This window comes from Pseudopodoces humilis, chromosome 17, assembly GCF_049639895.1.
Source record: "Pseudopodoces humilis isolate 2021_Gansu_Grassland_sample_001 chromosome 17, ASM4963989v1, whole genome shotgun sequence".
NCBI classification, from domain to species: domain Eukaryota; kingdom Metazoa; phylum Chordata; class Aves; order Passeriformes; family Paridae; genus Pseudopodoces; species Pseudopodoces humilis.
In genome coordinates, this window is record NC_142216.1 from 11,993,963 (window position 1) to 12,013,780 (window position 19,818).

General features: G+C 41.0%; 2 protein-coding genes across 3 annotated transcripts; one reads left to right on the forward strand and one right to left on the reverse strand.

Moving 5' to 3' along the window:
- Positions 1 to 1,874: 1,874 nt before the first annotated feature.
- NUDCD2 (NudC domain containing 2) lies at positions 1,875 to 6,105 on the reverse strand. Its single transcript, XM_005523471.2, has 4 exons — positions 5,820 to 6,105; positions 4,466 to 4,514; positions 3,131 to 3,282; positions 1,875 to 2,215 (listed from the first exon to the last, which is right to left on the reverse strand). Exons 1-4 carry the CDS (start codon positions 6,006 to 6,008, stop codon positions 2,132 to 2,134), a joined length of 474 nt encoding a protein of 157 aa, XP_005523528.1. The 5' UTR covers positions 6,009 to 6,105; the 3' UTR covers positions 1,875 to 2,131.
- Positions 6,106 to 6,250: 145 nt separating this feature from the next.
- On the forward strand, positions 6,251 to 18,836 carry HMMR (hyaluronan mediated motility receptor). 2 transcript variants are annotated; one of them, XM_005523470.3, is made up of 18 exons: positions 6,251 to 6,357; positions 6,828 to 6,926; positions 7,496 to 7,572; positions 8,392 to 8,472; positions 9,180 to 9,368; positions 9,603 to 9,689; positions 9,973 to 10,073; positions 11,105 to 11,179; positions 11,313 to 11,491; positions 12,293 to 12,441; positions 12,735 to 12,949; positions 13,514 to 13,630; positions 14,451 to 14,609; positions 15,756 to 15,908; positions 16,012 to 16,111; positions 16,373 to 16,549; positions 17,047 to 17,209; positions 17,835 to 18,836. In XM_005523470.3, exons 1-18 carry the CDS (start codon positions 6,303 to 6,305, stop codon positions 17,852 to 17,854), a joined length of 2,196 nt encoding a protein of 731 aa, XP_005523527.2. In that variant the 5' UTR covers positions 6,251 to 6,302; the 3' UTR covers positions 17,855 to 18,836. The 2 variants fall into 2 exon arrangements, with proteins under 2 accessions (XP_005523527.2, XP_087919908.1); XM_088063782.1 differs by lacking the exon at positions 15,756 to 15,908.
- Positions 18,837 to 19,818: the final 982 nt, after the last annotated feature.

The window sequence follows — 19,818 nt, forward strand, 5'->3', positions numbered from 1 at the left end:
CGTTGCCTCCTCTGGACACTCTCAAGAGTCTCAAGGTCCTTCCTAAACTGAGGGGCCAGAACTGGACACAGAATTCAAGGTGTGGCCTCACCAGTGCAGTACAGGGGCAGAATGACCTCCCTGCTCCTCTGGCCACACCATTCCTGATCCAGGCCAGGGGCCATTGGCATTCTTTGCCATCAGGGCACAGGGCTGGCTCATGTTCAGCTGCTGTCACCAGCACCCCCAGGTCCCTTTCTGCCTGGGCACTGCCCAGCCACACCATCCCCAGCCTATGGCATTGCAGGGGGTTATTGTGGCCAAAATGCAGGACTTGGCACTTGGACCTATTAAACTTCATCCCACTGGACTCGGCCCATCCATCCAACTGTTCCAGGTCTCTCTGCAGAGCCCTCCTCCCTTCCAACAGATCGACACACGCTCCCAGCTTAGCGTCATCTGCACATTTACTAATGAAGGACTCAATACCCTCATCCATGTCATCAGTAAAAATATTGAACAGACCTGGCCCCAGCACAGACCCCTGAGGGACACCACTGGTCACTGGTCCCCAGCTGGATGCAGCACCATTCACCACCACTCTGGGCCCAGCCTCCAGCCAGTTCCTAACCCAGCACAGAGTGCTCCTGTCCAAGCCGTGGGCTGCAGCTTTTCCAGGAGTGTGCTGTGGGAGGCACTGTCAAAGGCCTTGCTGAAGTCCAAACAGACAACATCCACAGCCTTTCCTGCATCCACCAGGCAGGTCACCTGGTCATAAAAGGAGACCAGGTTGGTCAAACATGACCTACCCCTCCTAAACCCATGGGTGGCTAGGTCTGATACCCTGGCCATCCTGCACATGCTGCACGATGACACTCAGTATAAACAGCTCCATTACCGCACCAGGTACTGAGGTCAGGCTGAGGTCAGGATCCTCCTTCCCACCCTTTTTGTGAATGGGCATCACATTGGCCAGTTTCCAGTCATCTGGAACCTCACCAGTGAGCCAGGACTGTTGGTAAATGATGGAGAGTGGCTTTACAAGCTCATCTGCCAGCTCCCTCATCACCCTGGGATGGATCCCACCTGGTCCCATTTATGAATTTATGAATATCCAAGTGTCTCAGCAGTTCTCTGACTGCCTCCTCCTGGATAACATGGGGACCATTCTGCCCCCTGACACCATCTACCAACCCAGGAGGACAGTTGTCCTGAGCACAAGCCATCTTCCCACTAAAGACTGAGGCAAAGAAGGCATTAGGCACTTCCGTCTTCTCATCCGCAGTTACTAAGTTCCCTTCCTCATCCAATAGAGAACAAAGGTTGTTTGGTTTGTGCCCATTACCTCTTGTCCTGTTGCTGGGCTCCATGGAGCAGAGTGGTCCCTGTTCTGAGCCCTCCCTGCAGACAGGGAAGAGGTCCCCTCTTAGCTGCCTCTCCTCTGGAGGCTGAAAAGCCACAGCTCCAAAGCCTTTCCTGAGCTTCCAGAGCCTCCACATCCTCTGGTGAAATTGCTCCAGGAGATCCATTTCCCTCCGGTCTTGAGCAGCCCCACTGGACACAGCACTACAGATCTGGCCTCACCAAGGCTGAGCAGAGGGGCAGGATCACTTCCCTGGCAATGTTCTTCCTGATTCAGCCCAGGATATAATTTGCCTTCTTGTCCCCCAGGGCACTGCTGGCTCAAGGACAGCTCATTGTCCACCAGGACCCCAAGGTCCTTCTCCACAAAGCTACTCTCTAGCAGGTCAGCCCCAGCCTGGTACATGGGGAGATCTCCCAGTGTAGATAAGGAAGAAAAAGAATATATCCTTGCATAAAGACAAGTGGTAGATTTATAACTGATTCATTTACTGTGGTGTTTCTAAAAAGAAAAAAACCACCCAAACCAAACATTCTGCTTAAAGACCTCACTTTTTTATGTACACCTTGCTCTATATTTTATGTCTTAGTGTCATAAAGTTATGACAGCTTATAAATCAGCTGGTAACATTTTGTCTTCATTCTGCTGGAAAAGATCTTTCTTCTCTTCACTGAAGTAATTACTTTTGACAACAATCCATTAAAGAGATCACTGAAGTCTTCAACAGTTACATGATTTCAGTCCTTAACTGTAACATGTAAATTGTCTAAAGGATCACATATAAAAAGTTCACTTTTCAAGACTAGAAAAGTCTGGTCCTCCTTTGCTGTAGTTTCCAGAAATTTCTGCCCCACTGAAGTCAAATCCAGGGTTCTGATGGAAGTAAAATTAAAAATTGTTTAGTAAGTAAATTATTTAGAATAAAAATGCTTTAAAAAATCCCAGGCAACCCACAAACAAAACCCCTAAATTGCTTTTTGTTAATATTCTGCCATTGTAACAAGAACACATAACAATCATCTTGTCATAGATTTATCACAGCACTGAAATTCCTGGAAAATGCATCAACAAACTCTGAATTGTCACAGTTTGGTTGCCTACTTCTGAAGTAACTTTGTAATGCTGTTCTTGACTTAGCAAGTAGTCAGACCTCCCAGAAAATAAATTAAGGAAAGTTTAAAAAAGAGATCTGGCTCTTGGTGTCCTTTGAAACTGCCTTTTGAAATCTAAGTACATGCCCTGATGGATAACAAGGTTCATAAAACTGCTGTTCACTGCTGCAGTACATAGCCTGCTGATTCATCTGGTATGTAAAGTGCTGTAATTGTACAGCTCTGCAGACATGTACAGGAATAGCTGTGTGCCAATTTAGGCAATTTTAGTAAAAGTGCAAGGAACATCTTTTCCAGCTGATTATTCCACTCCATCTTACATTATAAACAAACATATCCAGTAGAGTTTGATGTTCCAATTTTATTGTAAATATAGCTATGTCATAATTCTAGATAATAACAGAAGTTGTGTATAGCCTAACAAGTGAAAAGTTTTTAGGAAGATGCAATTAGTAAAACGGCACTAGCACCTCCAAACTCACCTGAACTTGTCACAAACCCTGCAGAGAGAGTGCAGACAGAATAATTTCTTCAAAGCACAGTGATAAAACCTTGTAAGCATTTTATAGATATTGAACTAAAGCATATATTTCCATGGCATTTGCTCAGTTTTTCTGGCCATAACCTCTGTGTGCTAACAAAAAACATAAGAAGTAATTATGGTCCTTTAACTTACTTCTCTTTGGAATCGCTCTAGTGTAAGTTTCCTTTGCATCTGGTCCTGTACCCAAGGATCAGCAGCATATTCATTTTCTAACAGAGATGTCCAACAGTTTCCAGCATCTCTATTTGTCTTCATTAGAACAATTCGTATCAGCTGCCTGTCTTCTGTTGAATGAAAACACAGAGCAACCTTTAAACTCACTCCTACGTGCTGGTTCTTGGTTTGGTGAATTCACCATTAACAAGCCCAAGACATGAAGTAATTTAAATTCTTAATGCAAATGCCATCCTAGTTCTTGATGAATAAATAAACATTAACAAGAAAAAAAAAAGGCTGAAGCAAAGATAGCCTGTACTGTCATCTCTCCCCTTTTGGCCTGTAAGATGCTGAAGCTGTTTTAAAGGATTAAACACAGTTCATACTTCTATTGCAAAATAACCTCTTGGAGATGCTCACAACAAAGTTGTAATCTATTTATATAGACAACTCTGCTAAGGAAATAATGAAAAAACTTGAGGTCAGGCTTTACAGAGAGTTATTATCAACAAAAGCCAGAACTAAGTTTTAGCAACAAACGAACAGATGATTATTTAAACAGTGTGTATTGCCATAGAGAATATATCAGAAGCATGTTTCAAAGTAAATGTGCAGGGCATTTAGTTCTACTGAAGTTACTAAATACAGCATTAGAAGTATATTTTGAAGACTATTTGTAGACTGAAAAAGGGCTTTGCTTTACAATATGTATTAAAACTTTTAATTTTAATGCTTAAATTACTAAATTATCAATAAATATTTAAAATAAATATTGAATGGAAAAGAAATTCCTTCACAGGAAAACACTGAGAGGCACAGTCCACAAATATGATTGCTAAACCCCAAAATAGTCTGAACACTTTACAATATTTATGCTTTTTTTTTCCCTCATTATATGTAGGAACCTTAGTGTGCTTTTTAAATTTCTTTCTGATTCTCTTGGACTGTAGATTTTGTTACTCATTCAAAAAATGTAATGCATAAAAAGTAATAATTATGGAGAGTCATAGACCACACAATTGTACCATAACTGTTTACCTTTAAAAGAAGGTTTGCAAAAAACTTCTGTGTGGAAATGTTTGTAACCCATTGATTACGACCTTCCAGGATGTGGCATTTTCTCATTAACCTTAGCCTCAAGTGCTTTTGTAATACCTCAGTTCCTTAATCCAGCAATAGTGACTGCCTTTTTACAAAGCTATGGCAAGAATGTAATCGTTCCCATTAATAAAAGAGGGGGTAAACTATTCTGCAGTGTCTACTGAAAAGTTTTACTGCTTTTATAATGTCACTTCAGATATAGGTTATTACCTAAGGTCCACGTTCCTTCATCAGTTACTGTAGAGTCAAAAAGTTTACCCTGAAAAAGACAGGTACAATATTATAAATCAGTAAAACCTCTTCAGTACCTAGTTCACATTGAGTTATAGTTTTATTCACAATTTAACCACTTTGTATTCTGCTGCAAATGAACAGAGTGATCTGCCCCTACAAGTATATGCTTGTATGTAGCTTGTCAAAGAATTATTACTTGTTATGGAATTATTTTTTTTTAATTGAAGCATTTAATACCTTAATTGTTTCAGTATCTGAAGTCATTGAAAATGCTTGTATTTTTCAGCAGGTAATGCCGTTTTTAAGAATCTTGTCATGAAAATGCAGGTGTTTTTGCCAGGAGTAATATCTAGCTCTGATGCAGGGTACAGGCAGTATGAGCACTTCATTGTAAATGTGAAAGCAAATCTGGTTTTAAGCTGGTTTTTTTGGGGTTTTGTGGGGTTTTTTTGGTTTTTTTGTTTTGTTTTGTTTTGGGTTTTTTTTTGCTTTCTGGAGCAATTGAAACTGTGCACTGAACTGCTGTCCATATTAAAATCCATGTGAATTTATATCTCTGTTTCTCACAGAATCACCGAATTATCTGGATTGGAAGGGACCTTAAAATTAATCTCATTCCAGCTCCCTGCCATGGGCCAGGACACCTTCCAATATCCCAGTTTGCTCCAAGCTCTATCCAACCTGGCCTTGAACAGTTCCAGGGATGGAGCATCCACAGCTCCTCTGGGCAACCTGCACCAGGGCCTCTCCACCCTCACAGGGAAGAATTTCTTCCTAATATCCCATATAACACTGTTTTCTGACAGTTTAAAGCTCTTCCTTCTTGTCCCATCACTACATGGCCTTGTAAGAAGCCCTTCTCCAGCTCTCTTTTCATGTACTGGAGAACAGGCATCAACTGTAAAACCTCGTGCAGGTGAACAAAACTGTTCCCAATGAATGTAATTTTTACTGTACCAAACCTGGGACAAAGAACAGAGAGGCACCAAAGGGCACAGATGTGCAAACCTTCTCCCAGGCGGCTAATTACAGCACATGAGGACACAGTCAAAGCTGTGCCAGGGCAGGTCTGGGTTGGACATCAGGAAGAAATTTCACAGAAAGTGTGACTAGACATTGGATCGGGCTGCCCCGAGAGGTGAAGGAATTACAGTCCCTGGAGGTGTTTAAGGAAAGCCCGCGGTCGGCTGACACACTGGTCGGTCGTAGGCTGGACTCGACGGTTTCAGAGGTATTTTATAACCGAACCAAGCCCGTGACCCCCCAGCGCCCTGCGGCCTCCGCGTGGGGCGCGGCCGCCGGCCCGTTTCCCCCGGGCTGCCCGCGGTACCTGCAGCAGCTCCTGCCCGCACACGGCCAGGGAGATGTGCCGGCTCCGCAGGCTGCAGCGCACGTCCTTGGCGCGGGTGCCCGGCGGGACGCGCACCTCGATGAACACCTCCTCCAGCGTCTGGTACCAGCGGCCCCACGGCGTCCCGCAGGGTACCACCCCGCTGCGCTCCTCGAACGGAGCCGACATGGGACACGGCGGCAGCGCTCGGCGATCCGCGCAGAGCGAGTCGAGTCCCGCGCAGAGCGAATCCCGCACCACCCCTCGACCCCAGCCCCGCTCCCCGCCCCGGCCCGCCGGGAGCGCCCGGCCCGCGCATGCGCACCGCCAGCCACGCCCCCGCCCGGCCCGCAGCGCGCGTGCTCCTCGCTGTGCTCGCTGATTGGCCGAGGCGGGAGGGGCGGCCGCAGCTGATTGGCTGGGCGGTGCGCGCTGCGGCCGTTGGCCCCTTTGAACGCCGGGCCGCGGGGTCCCAGTGCCGTCATGGCGTCTGTGCGCGCGCCGCCCCGCCGCCACCTCCACCGCGATGGGAGCGCTGGTACGTGAGGAGAGGGGACGGAGGGAGCGGGGACGAGCCCTTCGGCGGTGCCCGAGAGGCCGGGACCGGCCTCAGTGTGTCCCTTACTGTGAGGAGCAGCCAGTAGGGCGATGCTTGAGGACCCTCTGAGTTCTGGCAGGGGTCCCCTTCTAAGGTAGAAGGTCCCGGCTTCGTGTCTAGCTCTGGTATGCAAAACACGGTAGTGAACGTGTATTATGTATGCAGTAACTAAAGTGGTGCCAAGCCTTCCTTGTCTCTGGTTCCATAGTACAGCGCTGTAAGAGGAATGTACGAGCTTCCCATGGCTGAGGCAGTGCTAGAGAGAGGGTTTTATGATGTACGAGTCTCTCACAGTGAGATTTTGGCTGTAGATTTACCCTATATGTGTTATCAGCCTCTACTCATCGAAGCTGAAAACCCTGTCATTTACCTTCATTGTTCTTTGCTGTTCTGAAAAATCTCATTTCTAGCACGTACCTCCCTGCAAGGATCCCGTAATGTAAAGTCATCAGATGGAGTGGGAAGTTTGCTGTCTTCTGAAGCATGCCAAGGGATTAGGAAACAGAAGAGTAAGTAAAAATTGCATAGAACACAATGATAAGATATCTTTAGGTGCTACAGTTGTTAACTGCTGTTACTGCTCTGCTGTTCAGAAATTGGTTTTTGTTGCAAAGACTCACTGCCTACCTTCCAGCTCAGATTAGCAGCTGTAAAAGCACCTATTAGAATATTCCAAAAACAGCTTTATATGTGACTTCTGCTAACTAGGGGGACCTCCGGAGGTGTAATAAACTACTTATTAGCCTAGGGTTAGAGATATTTTCATGCATTTTTAATATCTAAAGCATTCCTCAGTTGAAAACTGGCATTGTGGATCTGGATCATGGCAGGGAAACTTGGCAGAAGTGGAAATACCAAAGCTGTCTGTCACCTGGTAGTCTCTCTCTAAACTTTGTCAAGTGCCCAGATGGCTAATATCGAACTGGCTGATTGCAGTAAAAAACGTAAAGCTGGTATTGGGTTGTGAAGTTGATAATCTAACAACCAGGTGGAATAAATTAACCTTGTAGTTTGGTTACATTTGCCTCCCTATATGCATGCCTCTTCCTTCACCGTTCTCTTCTACATCCTTCTATAGGTGAGATAAATCTGAGCAGTGAAAAGAGTGCACCCACCCCAGTAACTGCAAGGAGACTCACATCTCTTGGATCAACAGTAAGGCTCTGCTGTGGTGTCTGTAGCACTGTTAAATCCCAACTAAATCTCTCTGTCTGCTTGAACAATTCATCCTTTTCATTCATTTGTCATTGATCTACCCAAGTGAACAATGAAACATGTTGTGTCTGTGTTCCTTAAGACCTAAGCAGGAAAAATGAAATTGCTGCATCCTTGGGAATCATGTGGTAATTAACTTGGCACTAGAGAGCAGCTTGTTATATTTGGTGCTACACTCTTGTGTTCTCTTTTCCTCTTGCTCACCATGTAATTATGGTGTGACTCCTTTTCAAGGAGATGGTGTTTTGATTCCTGCTCTCATGGGCTGGATAATGCAGAGTGGAAACCCAGTGGTGAAAGAAAGAGGGAGGCATGATACTGCATGTACAAGTTCTCTATGTCCTGTACAAGGATATGGATTTCAAGATTAATAGCTTAACAAGTTGAAAAATTATAGCCCTAATGTACTAATTAGGTTCATTAGTATTGATGATGTAGGATGAAATTCTGCAAACAAACCTGAGGTGAAGGTATAAAAATGTTTTTATAAAGTTTAGGGGTGCTAAAGTCTCCAACTTTGTTAATGTTCTTCCTGTCCCTATGTTTATGGGCTGTCCCTTCAAAGTAATGCTGATGAGAAAGTAGAAGGGTAAACCCCGTCCTAACCTAACAGTTTTCTGTCCTGTCTGGGAGAGACAGGTTTACCCTTTATTTGCTGTGTATCTTTGTTGTATTGTCTATGTGAAGCACCCACTCTTGTATTTAATTGTGTTCAGCTACTATGAAGGTAGAGATTTCTAACACATTTCTCTTTCAAAGCCGGCTAATGGGATTGCGAAGACTAAAAAAGATCTTATGCTTATGAAAGAGAAAAAGAAACAGAAGGCACTGGAGAAGGAGGTATGAATCCATTATGTCAATGAAATCCTGTCATGTTTCCCACTTAAAATAATAAAAAATACAAGCTGGTAGAATTGGCCTCTTTTGCATCACACAGCATACAAGTAGTTTATAAACTGCTCTGTGCAAAAGAAAGATTATCAGATATTTTTGTTGTACAAAGCTAATGGAATTGCATTAATTCCTGCTGATTATGAACAACTATTCTCAGTCTTTTCAAAAACAGAATTAAGTCCTCTGTTGGCTACCCCAAAAAGGCTCTGTTTTGTTGAGCAGTTTCTTGCTGAAATTTTTTGCTCACTGTCATACTTTCAATACTTAAGAAACACCCTAAACTGTATCAGTACGCTTCTGTGTGCTAATTAATGCCTTGTGTCTCAAATGTCATGTTCTGCCTTTTTGTCTGTCACAGCCAAAAAGGAGACTTGGCTTTTGTTGCCCATTAAAGCTAAGACTATTCCAATTTTAATGTTGTATCTGCTTGGTAGCATAAAATAAATCAGATGAAACATTGCTGTTGTATGGTGTGTAATAACAGAGAATTGTGATGATTCTGTTATTTCCTCTGAATGAGAGTTGCAGATGCATATTCTGAATATGAATGTTTTATCTGAAAGTAAATACAATTTAGATACCTATGCCTGTGGTTTACTTGGAGAGGCTAAACTAATGATAGTAGGAAATAAAGAAAATACCTCATGTTTTAGATTCGTGCATTAGTGAGAGAACGTGGAGAGCAGGATAAGAAGCGTCAGGCTCTGGAAGAAGATCTTGTTAAGACTGAAGCAAAGCTGAGTGCTGCAGTTCAGGAGAAAACCTCTCTTTCAGCAAATGTTGCATGCCTGAAAAAACAGCTTCTGGAGTTAACAAGAAGCAATGAACTACTAAAGTCAAAGGTATTCAGACAAAAAAGTGCATCTTGACTTTGCCTTTGTTGTTATTGAGCTTTTTGTGCAAGAGGAAGCTTTAGTTGCTGATCAGCATCTGTTTTGATATAAAGCATGTCTGGTTTGGGATCTTGTGCCTTTCTGTCTAAACACAAGAGTGGGAGGGAAACACTTTGAAAGGGTTTTGTGAACAGCAGTTCATACAAATATACACTCAGTGGTTTTATCTTCTTTTCTAACAAGCTGTCTGATGATGGAGTGCAGAAGAAAATGAGCAGCCTGTGCATGGAGTTAATGAAGCTCAGAAACATGAGAGATGCTAAGGAAAAGGTATGACCATTTGCACAGGACAGTAATTCTGAGCTGCTCAGGAACAAAACCAGTGATCCTCAGTGTAGTTTGAAGCTTTTGGTGGTGGTAGTTGTTTCACAAGTGCCTGATATCTTTACAGAGGGATACTTGAATTCACATTCACATTCAGCATAGTAGCTGGTGCTATCATTAAACAGGAGTGATTATTAAATTTCAGTTCACCACTGTCTCTTCCACAATGCCTTTTTTTACTAGATCTCATTTTACTGTTGATGTGTGTTTTTTTGTTTGTTTATTTAAGACTGCACTGGCAAAGCAGGAAGACATGGAAATGAAGCTTCAGGAAGTGCAAAGGAATCTAGAGCATTCAAAAGGAAAAGTAGCACAGTTACAAGAAAAATTGTAAGTATTAGGAAGGGAATTAGATAAGATGATATGACCTGGTGTTTCCATGCTTCTCTTTTGTAGTAACCAAAATTGAGGCTGTCTCACTACTGAGAAGGAACAGATGCTATCAGTGCTTGTAATCTGAAGTAAATAGGATGGAATGAAATTCTAACAACTGCTGTGGTTTGATGAAATGACCCTAGAAACATTGTTTCTGTAGTGTATCTAACCTTTTTCCAAAAGACAAACTGTATCATGTCAACCCTTTGTCCTCCAGTGTGGTATGGATGAGGTTTTCTTGGTATGGGGTGGGAAGGGAAGACATATGTCTTTGTTGTTCAGGCTGGAAGAGGACATTTGTATGGATGGGACATTTCTGGCTACTGAGTTAAGAATAAACAAGAATAGAAAAGCATTAAAGCAGGACCTGAAATCCTAATTCAGCAGTCAGACATTTGGCATGGATTTGATGAACGCATTCATGTTCTCCAGAGAAGTGCTTTGAAGAGCCATTGTGGTGCCCTCAGAGCTGCTTTGAAGTAGACATATGCTCTGAAGAAAGGCATCTGCAGAGTCTCTTGGTTTCAGCAGCTCTATGTAGCTAGAGAGTGAGTTCCAACTTAGCACTTTCTATTCTGCCCAAGAAATGTCATGTGCTGCACAGAACAGTGCACTAACATGTAGCCTGTTGCTGGGGATAGTGACCTTCCAAGCTGTGTTGGCACAACTGGCACTGCAGCACAAGCTGAGCTTGTGAAATACACAAAGGTAATAGTGCAGGTAGTGCAGGTCAGAGAGGGAGGAGATGCTGATTTGCTACAAAAGCTGCGTTATGTTAATGCGTTATTATGTTTGTGGCATATTGTGGCAAAATGTGGCTTAGCATCTTTACTACAATGAAAAGACTACCTGGAACAGGTATGAAAAGAGGGTAGAATCATGTCTTAGAGACAATATCAGTTTTTCAGCAAAACTGGGAGATGAAAAGTATGTGTTACTACTAACTCTAATTTGTTTAAATGTATCTGTTATGAAAACTGGTTTAGGTCTGCTACTGAAAGAGAGAAAGTTGAAGAAAAGTCTGACACTGAAAAACTCCTGGAATATGTTACAGAGCTCAGGTAACAACAAATTGCTCTCAAGAAGGCAGTTTTCCTCTTGGAAACCAACAGTCCTAAACATTTTCCTTTGTGTTGATGTGTAAGCTTACAAACAAAACTTAGTGGTAACAAGTGCCTGAATTTTTTTCTACAGTAATGTTGCAGAAACAGCTGAGAAATACAAACTAGAAGTTGCCCAGATGGAGGAGACACTGAGTAAGAAAGACCAAGATATTGAGATCCTGAGGAATACCCTCAAAGCAAAAGAGGAAGAGTCATCTAAACTGATGAAAGAACTTAATGAGAGGTGTCAGTTGCTTCAACAAGATAAAGGTAATTGTTAGTTCTTGTACACTGTTCCATATGTGGGATCACTCACATCTCTTAAAGGATCTCAAATAGGTGTTTTCTAAAATGTCCATTAAGACTGGTTTGTTCCAAGCAAGAAGTCTGAGCTCCAGCTAGGAACACCAAGGCATGTTTTTTGTAACAGGGAATCACTTCACATCTGTCATCTGTTAAGTCTGAACTGGTGTTTCTATGGAGGATAACTTGGGTGGATAGTATACAGTGGAAATTGTAGGAGTGGCTTTAATCTGAAAGGTGGACACTAAGAAGTTCTTGTTCCTTACTCCTCACTGGGAAGCAGTGTAATATTGTGTGAATTCACTGCTAGCAGCTTGTACACAGGTTCATTGAGGTATTGGGAATGTGGCATGGATCCTTCTTCACCTCCTTACTCCCTCTCTCCCAGCACCAGCAACTCTGCAATCTGACACATGCAGTCAGTTTCCTGTACCAGCTGCCTTCTTTGTGCTAGCTTGTGGAAGAAGCTTTGGGGAGCTCATGTGTTTTTCCTTGCCATACTGCTCTTCTGATGAAGGCTAATTGCTTGGTCCAAACACTTCTGCTGTTAAAATTGTTTTCAAGTGGTATACCTCGAGCCAATTTTGAGGTGTTTCCAGATGGGTTGTAGGTATGGGTTTGTTTTGTTGGGGGGTTTTCTTTCCTTGTTTTTGGTAGTTAGGCAAGGGAGAAACAAAGATGGAATGGAAGTATTATGAATGATATGTATTGTAGCTATTTGAAGATAGAGAAGGTAACGTGTGTTATATTTACAATTTTTCTATGCAGAGAAAGAGTTGTCTGAGGCCAAAGGACACTTGCTGAGTATGAATGCTGAAATAGAAGACCTGAAAAAAAAAAATTATTTGGTGGAACAAGAGCACCAAAAACTGCTTCAGAAACATGAGGAGGTCATCTCTCAGCTGCAGCAAGAGAAGGTAAATACAGGTTATAAATTAGTCTAAAAATAGATTGTAATACCAAGGATTGGCACTAAAAATTGTTTCGGTTATGCATGAGACATGCATTCCACAGATTAGGTTATCATTAATAAGGCAAAATGGGTACTGGCCTGCAAGAGCTTGTGTGGCCTAATAGGTCTAAGAATCATTGCTGGTGGGATGAGGTTTTTAGTTTTTCCCATAGATTTCAAATTTAAGCACTGCAAATTAGTCCTTTAGTACCCAGAAAGTACTGGTAGTTTTAAAATCTGTGGTACTTTGACATGCAGGACTTATCTGCATCAATGCAGCAGAAGTTACTGGAGTTTGAAGATGAAGTAACAAGTGAGAGACATCTTCTGGAAGAAGAGCTGAATGATACCATGAAGGAGCTGAATAAATTGCATGTGAAGGAGAAGAAAGCTGAAAAGTTGGTGAAGCGACTGGAACAAGAAATCAAATCTCAAGGTCTTGAACTCACACAGATGGAGGAAGAATTGAAAGGGTTTGTGAAGGAAACTTTCTGATTCAAGCTTTGAAAGGAAAAAATATTAAATTAGTAGTGTAAACAGAGCTTCTGAGCCAAATTCAAGTTTTAGAGATCTGAAGTTATTTCTTGCTGATTGTTGATTACTGATAGTGATGATATCTTATCACTAGTAGCAGTAACTTGAGTCAGTTTCATATTGCTGTAATTTAAAACAAAAAAAAAGCCTGTTGAGATTTGCTAGAAAGGCTGGTATTTTAGTGCTCTGATCTTGCTGTGCTGGGTAAACTATGTGCATGTTGTACTGGCTATTTCTGTCCTGGTTTTTCAAACCAGTTGTTTCTTGTCTAAGTTTACTATTAGGTCTTCAGTCTATTCTATAGGTCCCTTGGAAAATAAGAGGACGGGGAAATCCTTAGTAATACCTGTTGTGAAGATACTGTGCTTTAGTATGTGAGAAGTTACTAGTTTGTCACAATTAAATTTATTTCTGCTACTTCAAGCCTTCTGTAACCGATAGTAGCACTTGGTGATGTTCACACATAATTCTCTCCAGAGTGCAATGCTGAATTTTTATTTCAGGAAGAATGTGGAGTTGGAGCAAATCAAGGCAATGCATAGCAGTGCTGTATTGAAAATCCAAGAAGAGCACAGCAATACACTGGAGAAACTTGGAAAGACTATTGCTGCCTTTGAAAGGTATTTAAGTTTTATTAAGTTATAGGACAGGCATTATCTCTAAGATGACAATGAAATGTACTGTTCATTTATGTGCCTTAGCACTTCACACCACATGTGAGTATTGTCATGGTATAAGAGCAGAGGATTATGAGATGGTATTTGGTGGCATTAAGAATTTATTTCTTGAGTATTAGGCAAGTATAATGACACAGTATCACTGCGTAGTTCAGGAAATTGTATATTTCTTGTTCTAAAATGTAGCCAGTAGGAGGAATTCAGTGGTGTTGAATCACAATGAGATTTGTAACTAGTGATGGTGTTCTTGGCACTGAAATACGCAAAAAGACTTGTATAGACTCAAAATTTGCACTGAATTGATAATAGTTCCCTATAGTTTGCAATTCTAATTTTAATATTGCAATTCTTTTGCCTTAAAGTATTCAGGTTTAGAAAGTTTATAAAAAGTGATACTGTTACTACTAGATGTGTGTCACCCATGAAGGATCCTGTGGGATATTTGCCAATGCCAACTACAGACTGTAGATACTTTGCTGGTTAAAATAAGCTTCAGAGAGAATAGGTCCTTTGTGTTTTGAAATACCTACAAAAATATAGTAATATCTGTGTCATTGATTTTGTCATAATGTTACTGCTTACAGCTTTATGGAATTGTGTTGCAGTTTCTTGCCTTTGGATTTATCAGTGCCTGTATGCTACCATATCTTCAGATTGTAAAATCTTTGATACTTGCTAGGACAAGCTCTTGTAAAGTGTGAACACGATAATCTGTATTTTGCATGAAGTAACAAGATTTTTCTCATTTGTACTGTAATACCAGCTATAAGAAAACATCAGATGAAGAAATTTGCAGTTTTAAACTGGAGAATGCCTCTCTGCGAGAAGAAGTCGCCAACCTAAAAAAAGTAGGCCAAGAGAATCTGCAGTTGCTTCAAGAAGCAGAACACACTAAAAACAAAGCAAATGAAGAATGTGCAAGGTAGTACACAGACAAACTTCTCCTTAAGCTAAAGAATGCAAACTGAGGCTTGCCTTTCTAACTAGAACCTCATGTGATGCTCTAGAAGATCAGATCAGTATTTGGTGTAAGCTGAAGTTTCTTGCTTTACCCAGCACAGAAGGTTGAAAATACTGTCAGACAAATTTTTTTAAATTTATATGCATTAGGAAACTGGTCTGTCCAATCAGTTATTTTGACTTTTGTCTATATATGGAACATAGAGGAAAAGGAAAATATTTGAATGAAGTATGTTGGAATATTGGCTGTTTCAGAAATATCAGTTACAGTGACTCTGCAAATAAGGTCCCCAGGGGAGATAAGCAAATACTTAATGCAGAACTCACTCTTTGCCACTCCAGTGTGAACAATGTCACCTCACATTCTGCTTACAGGCAGATGCCAGTTAATGATTCATAAATTGCCACACTGTGGTGGTGTAAACTGAGGTCCTTTCTGCCTAATGTGAGGCACCACAGTGCAGCTGATGAGAAATAACACCTGAGAAGCTGTGTTAGGGCAGTAGCTTGAGGACATGCTTCTCTAACTGTCTAACAGCAGTTTAGTGATACGTGTTCTCTATGGTTATGTGCTGGTTAAGGTACTGCTCTTTCTTTCCTCCCACCTGCTTAATGTCTCCAGTTTCATTAGAGCTGGTAAAAGAAAAACTGAAGAGGTCTTTCCTGGCTGAGGTGGCAGGGAAGGGATGGAACAAACAGCTGGGGCTGAAGAGGGGTCAATGCTTTTTGGTGTAGGCTTTTTGAAGCCTTGCATACATTCACACTGAACAGTCTTGATTATTTCCTGCTTGAACAAATCTCTGCATGTAAAGCCTATTTACTAAACTGTCCCTGCTAAAAGCTGAAAGCCATTGAACAGCTTTAAATAAGCAATGTGATCCTTGCTTCTAAAGGATTGCTTGCATCCTTATAGGAAAAGGTAAAAATGTTGATCATAAGTTTAATTGCCTTCTCTACTACTGTTTTCTTTGTGGCACTGTTGTGCAAACCTTTATTTCAGTTCTACTAGCAGCTTTTCAACCATGGTTACTTGTGGGTTTTAGATTTAATGTAGTGGAGGAAAAGTAAAAATCAAGAGCTCATTAAGAAATTAAGGTATTTTCCTCAGGATGCTTTTAGAAGTCCAGACCAAGCTTGCACTAAAAGAAGCAGAAACAGAGAGAACAAAAGAGTCTTGCCTTGCACAAATGAATAAACTTCAGGAAAAACTTGAGGAGCAAACTCAAGATCTGAAAAGAGAACTTGAAGCAGAAAGATCAAGGTGACTTTCTCAAACAGCATATTATGTCACAGCCAAGTTTTATTGGGAAAAAGTGCTGAGAGGTAACAAGGAACATAATAAAACTGTGCTTCTTGCTTTTTAGGAAAACCATAAGTGAAGATGTGACCTCTAGCTTAAAGAAAGAGATCAAGACCTGGCGTAAACTGTATGAAGATTTACATAACAAAGTTAAGCCTTTTCAGGTGTGTTTTGAAGTAGATGTTTGTTAGTATCTGTTGACCATAAGACTTTTGCAGTTGGCTCAAGTTCTACTCTGGAGAAGTAAATATGCTACTTTCCATTCTAAAGCATTTATTCTGCAGTGGTTTCCTAAGTTGCTATCTAATGAGCCAGCTATTCACCTTCCCAAAGTAATCTTCCTTGGTAGATTTCAGTTCAGTAAAAAGTTATGTGTAGTTGAAAGGAGAAATTAAATACATTTGAAATACTCAAATGTATTTCAGCAACAACTAGATGCTTTTGAAGCAGAGAAGAATGCACTCCTGGAGGAGCACGGGGTAGCCCAAGAAGAACTGAATAAACTGAGTGATGCATACGCTAAACTACTTGGTCACCAGAACATGAAGCAAAAAATCAAGCATGTTATGAAGCTCAAGGAAGACAATACCCACCTGAAGCAGGTTTGTGAAATGAAAATTAGAAATCTGCAAGTTACTAATGTGCTTGATGCCTTTGTTTGTTGCTCTAAATATTTATAGACTAATCCTGCAAGCTACTTATTTCTTGGTTCTTAAATTCCCTGCATGAAGCAGATTACAATAAACCACCAGCCTCCAGAAATGCAAGAGTTTTATTTTTGACTGAATTTACAACATACGGGGGGATCAGCAGTAAATAAATACCTCTACTCTTGGCTTGGTTGGCCTTTCCTACTTTTTTGGGGGGTCCCATACTTAAACTGTCTGCTGAAAGTTTCAGACTGCCATACTGCTCAGTGGTGTTACACAGTACCTGAATGTGCTGCTCGATTCTCTACACCTGTATGTTTGGATTGGGTTTTAATGCCACCAGGAATTGTCTGTATGTTTGGCATTAGGCAAAATGGCTCCCTCAGTAAATGATGAAGCAGGCTCTTTTGCTGTTCTTCAATCTAACTTCCAAGTACTGTTTTCTCTAGGATGTCTCAAAACTGCGTGCATTACTAGCCAAGGAAAAGCAAACCAGCAGACATCTTCAGGAGCAGCTATGTGCAGTACAGGGCATTAAGCGTTTTGATCCTTCCAAAGCTTTCCAGCATGATAGCAAGGAAAATATTCCTCCAAAAACACCTTTAAAAGAAGGTAAGTTTGATATTGATGTAGCCTTTGTACCTCTTAAGCTTAACCAAAGAGGATATGATAGTCTTGCATGGTCTGCTGCATCTGGAGGAGGTGAATGGCATCTTGTTCCACAGCAGATGTTGGAGGCTGCATCAATGGGGCACTCCCAGTGTAGAGCTTGCTACTGTGCTTTCCAGACAGATCCTTACAACCTGTCAGGAATAGGTGGTGTGCCAGGTCATCAGAGCCATTTTCCTCCTGTTACGAGTTCACATTTTCCTGCTGATGAGGTGACCTGAAGTGTCCCTTCACGGGTCATGGGGTACAAGTGCATCAGCCCAATCTTTGCACCCTGGTTCTTTAGCTGCTATCTGGCAGGACCTTACACCACTGCAGGTGTCAAGGTAAGATGCACGAAGTCTGCAGATAAATGTGGAGCAGAGGAAAAGATGGAGAGAGCATGGGGACACACCAAGGGAAGCAGAGTAGGGAAGAGAGTTTCATTAGAGTGTCTGTCCCAGCATCTGAAATCCTGTGTTGCCTTGTGAGATTTCAGTGTAGGGCCTTCTACCCTCCAGGAGACAAGAAATTACTTAATGTGGTGGGAGCAATAGGTGAAAAACTCAGTAACAATTTTCCATTGCAGGTCATAAAAACAAAATTTGAAATCTTCTTGGTATTAAGAAAATAAATCACCCATAAATTTGTGTGCTACTGGAGACTTCAACAGACTGCTTCTTCAAGGTGAACTTGAATGCTGTATATAATACAAATCAGTAGAAGCCCTAGAGAAATGATCTAAAACTATATATTTTTAGAAAAACTATATTTTACTGGGAAGCAACAGATGACAGCACAATCCTAACTCCTGGTAACATCATTACAGGCATGAACTCTGAAAAGTGTTTACTGTTGCATGTTTTGGATATGCTGAGGCTGCTTAATTAGTTTTAAACAGAGCATTTTAAATTTGGAAAAGGAGAATGAGCACTGGAGAATAGATTACAAATGAAATCAGATCTCATGTAAGTTGGGTTTTTTTGAGTTTTCTTTGTTTACTTTTTTTGTTTTTATGTGCTTTTTGATGTTTGTATTTTTCCCATCTATCCCATGTATACAATTCCATGTTAAATTAATTTTATTGTTTGTAGTTGCTTTGGTACCAATGGCAGCAATACTGCCAAGAGATCCTTTTACTTCTGTGGCATACACACCATGGAACCAGTGTAGAAATGTGACTGTACACTTAATTTTAATATTCTACAGGATCTATATTCAGTATATGCAAATTTAAATCCTGGGGCTAGGTGTTGCAGCTGTTGATCTTCAGAAGAATATTTTTAGGTCAAAGTCAAATTGACTGCACTTATCAAAACATTTGTGCACTGTGACTAAGATTAGTGTCTTAAGAGCAATGCTGTGTCCACTGGACTCTTCAACTGCCACAAAATCTTTGTAGCCAGCCATTGTAAGTGATCAGTGCTACAGTGACAGGAAATAACAACAGAACTTCTCTCACTTGGGTGGGAGGACACGTTCAGAATTCACATGCATTGTACAGACTGGCACTTTTGTAAGGGGGAAAATCTGTTAAACTGCATTTAAAATTAAGAACATTTTAGCACAATAAAAATTTTAAATTAAAGAATTTGTCGATTTACTTTGTAAACCAGGGATAAAACACAAAATTACGTTACAGTGGGATTTGTCTAATGTACTTTTTTCTAGTCTTGTCTTCAAAACAAAGCCCAATGTCAGTCTTGCCTCAAAAACTCTAGTTTTTCTTTAGTCTTAGGGAAATTATTTAGCTGAACTATACAATACACACTACCTGCAATTCTCTTATTTTCTTAATACAAAATATTGAATTTAAGCCAAAGGTGGAACTGTTTTTGTTAGTGTATGTCTGTGCAGCTGTCTTGCACAGAGGTGCTGCAGAGGCAGTACCCAAAGCTTAGCTGGTAGAATTTATTGCCATTTATGCTGACATTGTGAGCTTACAGAGACTTCATAATTCCTAGGAAATTATATACAAAAAATGCATGTTAAGTCCAAGGCTAAGAAGTTGCTAGATGTCTGTTAATGCCATCTTTGTGTATTTGCTAGATTACTTGATCCTCTGAAGACTGAGGATGAGGATTAGTTTCAGGTGTTTTAATTAAGAGAGCACTCAATATACAGCCTGAAGCGTTGAGACATTTTGATAAGTTGCTAGAAGTATTTTATACTGGAGTTCTCTCCTTGTGGAGAAACAAATTAAGGCTTTCTTGTCTGAAAGATGTAAATGGAGTAAAAAAAAAAACATGTAGAGGAAACAGGAATGTTAATGGAAGGTTCCACCAAACTCGAAACATAAAAATGGAGACACTGAGTTAAGGTTTTGGTTTTTTTTTTTGACTGAAGGTACAAATAGGCAAAGGAAAGCCAAGAATGGCAGGTGTCATGGGACTGGGCTTTTTTAGAGTTGCTACATCCTTGTTTGATACAGCTGCCATGAGCGTGCTTATACTGACGGGAAGAAAAGGGAAACTCCAGCAAATAATTCTTCTAGACTTACAACAAGGGTGGTCCTTGAACTTTGAAACATTGATAAATCATGTAGAGCAGAGTGGGGAGAAAGGCAAAGGGTG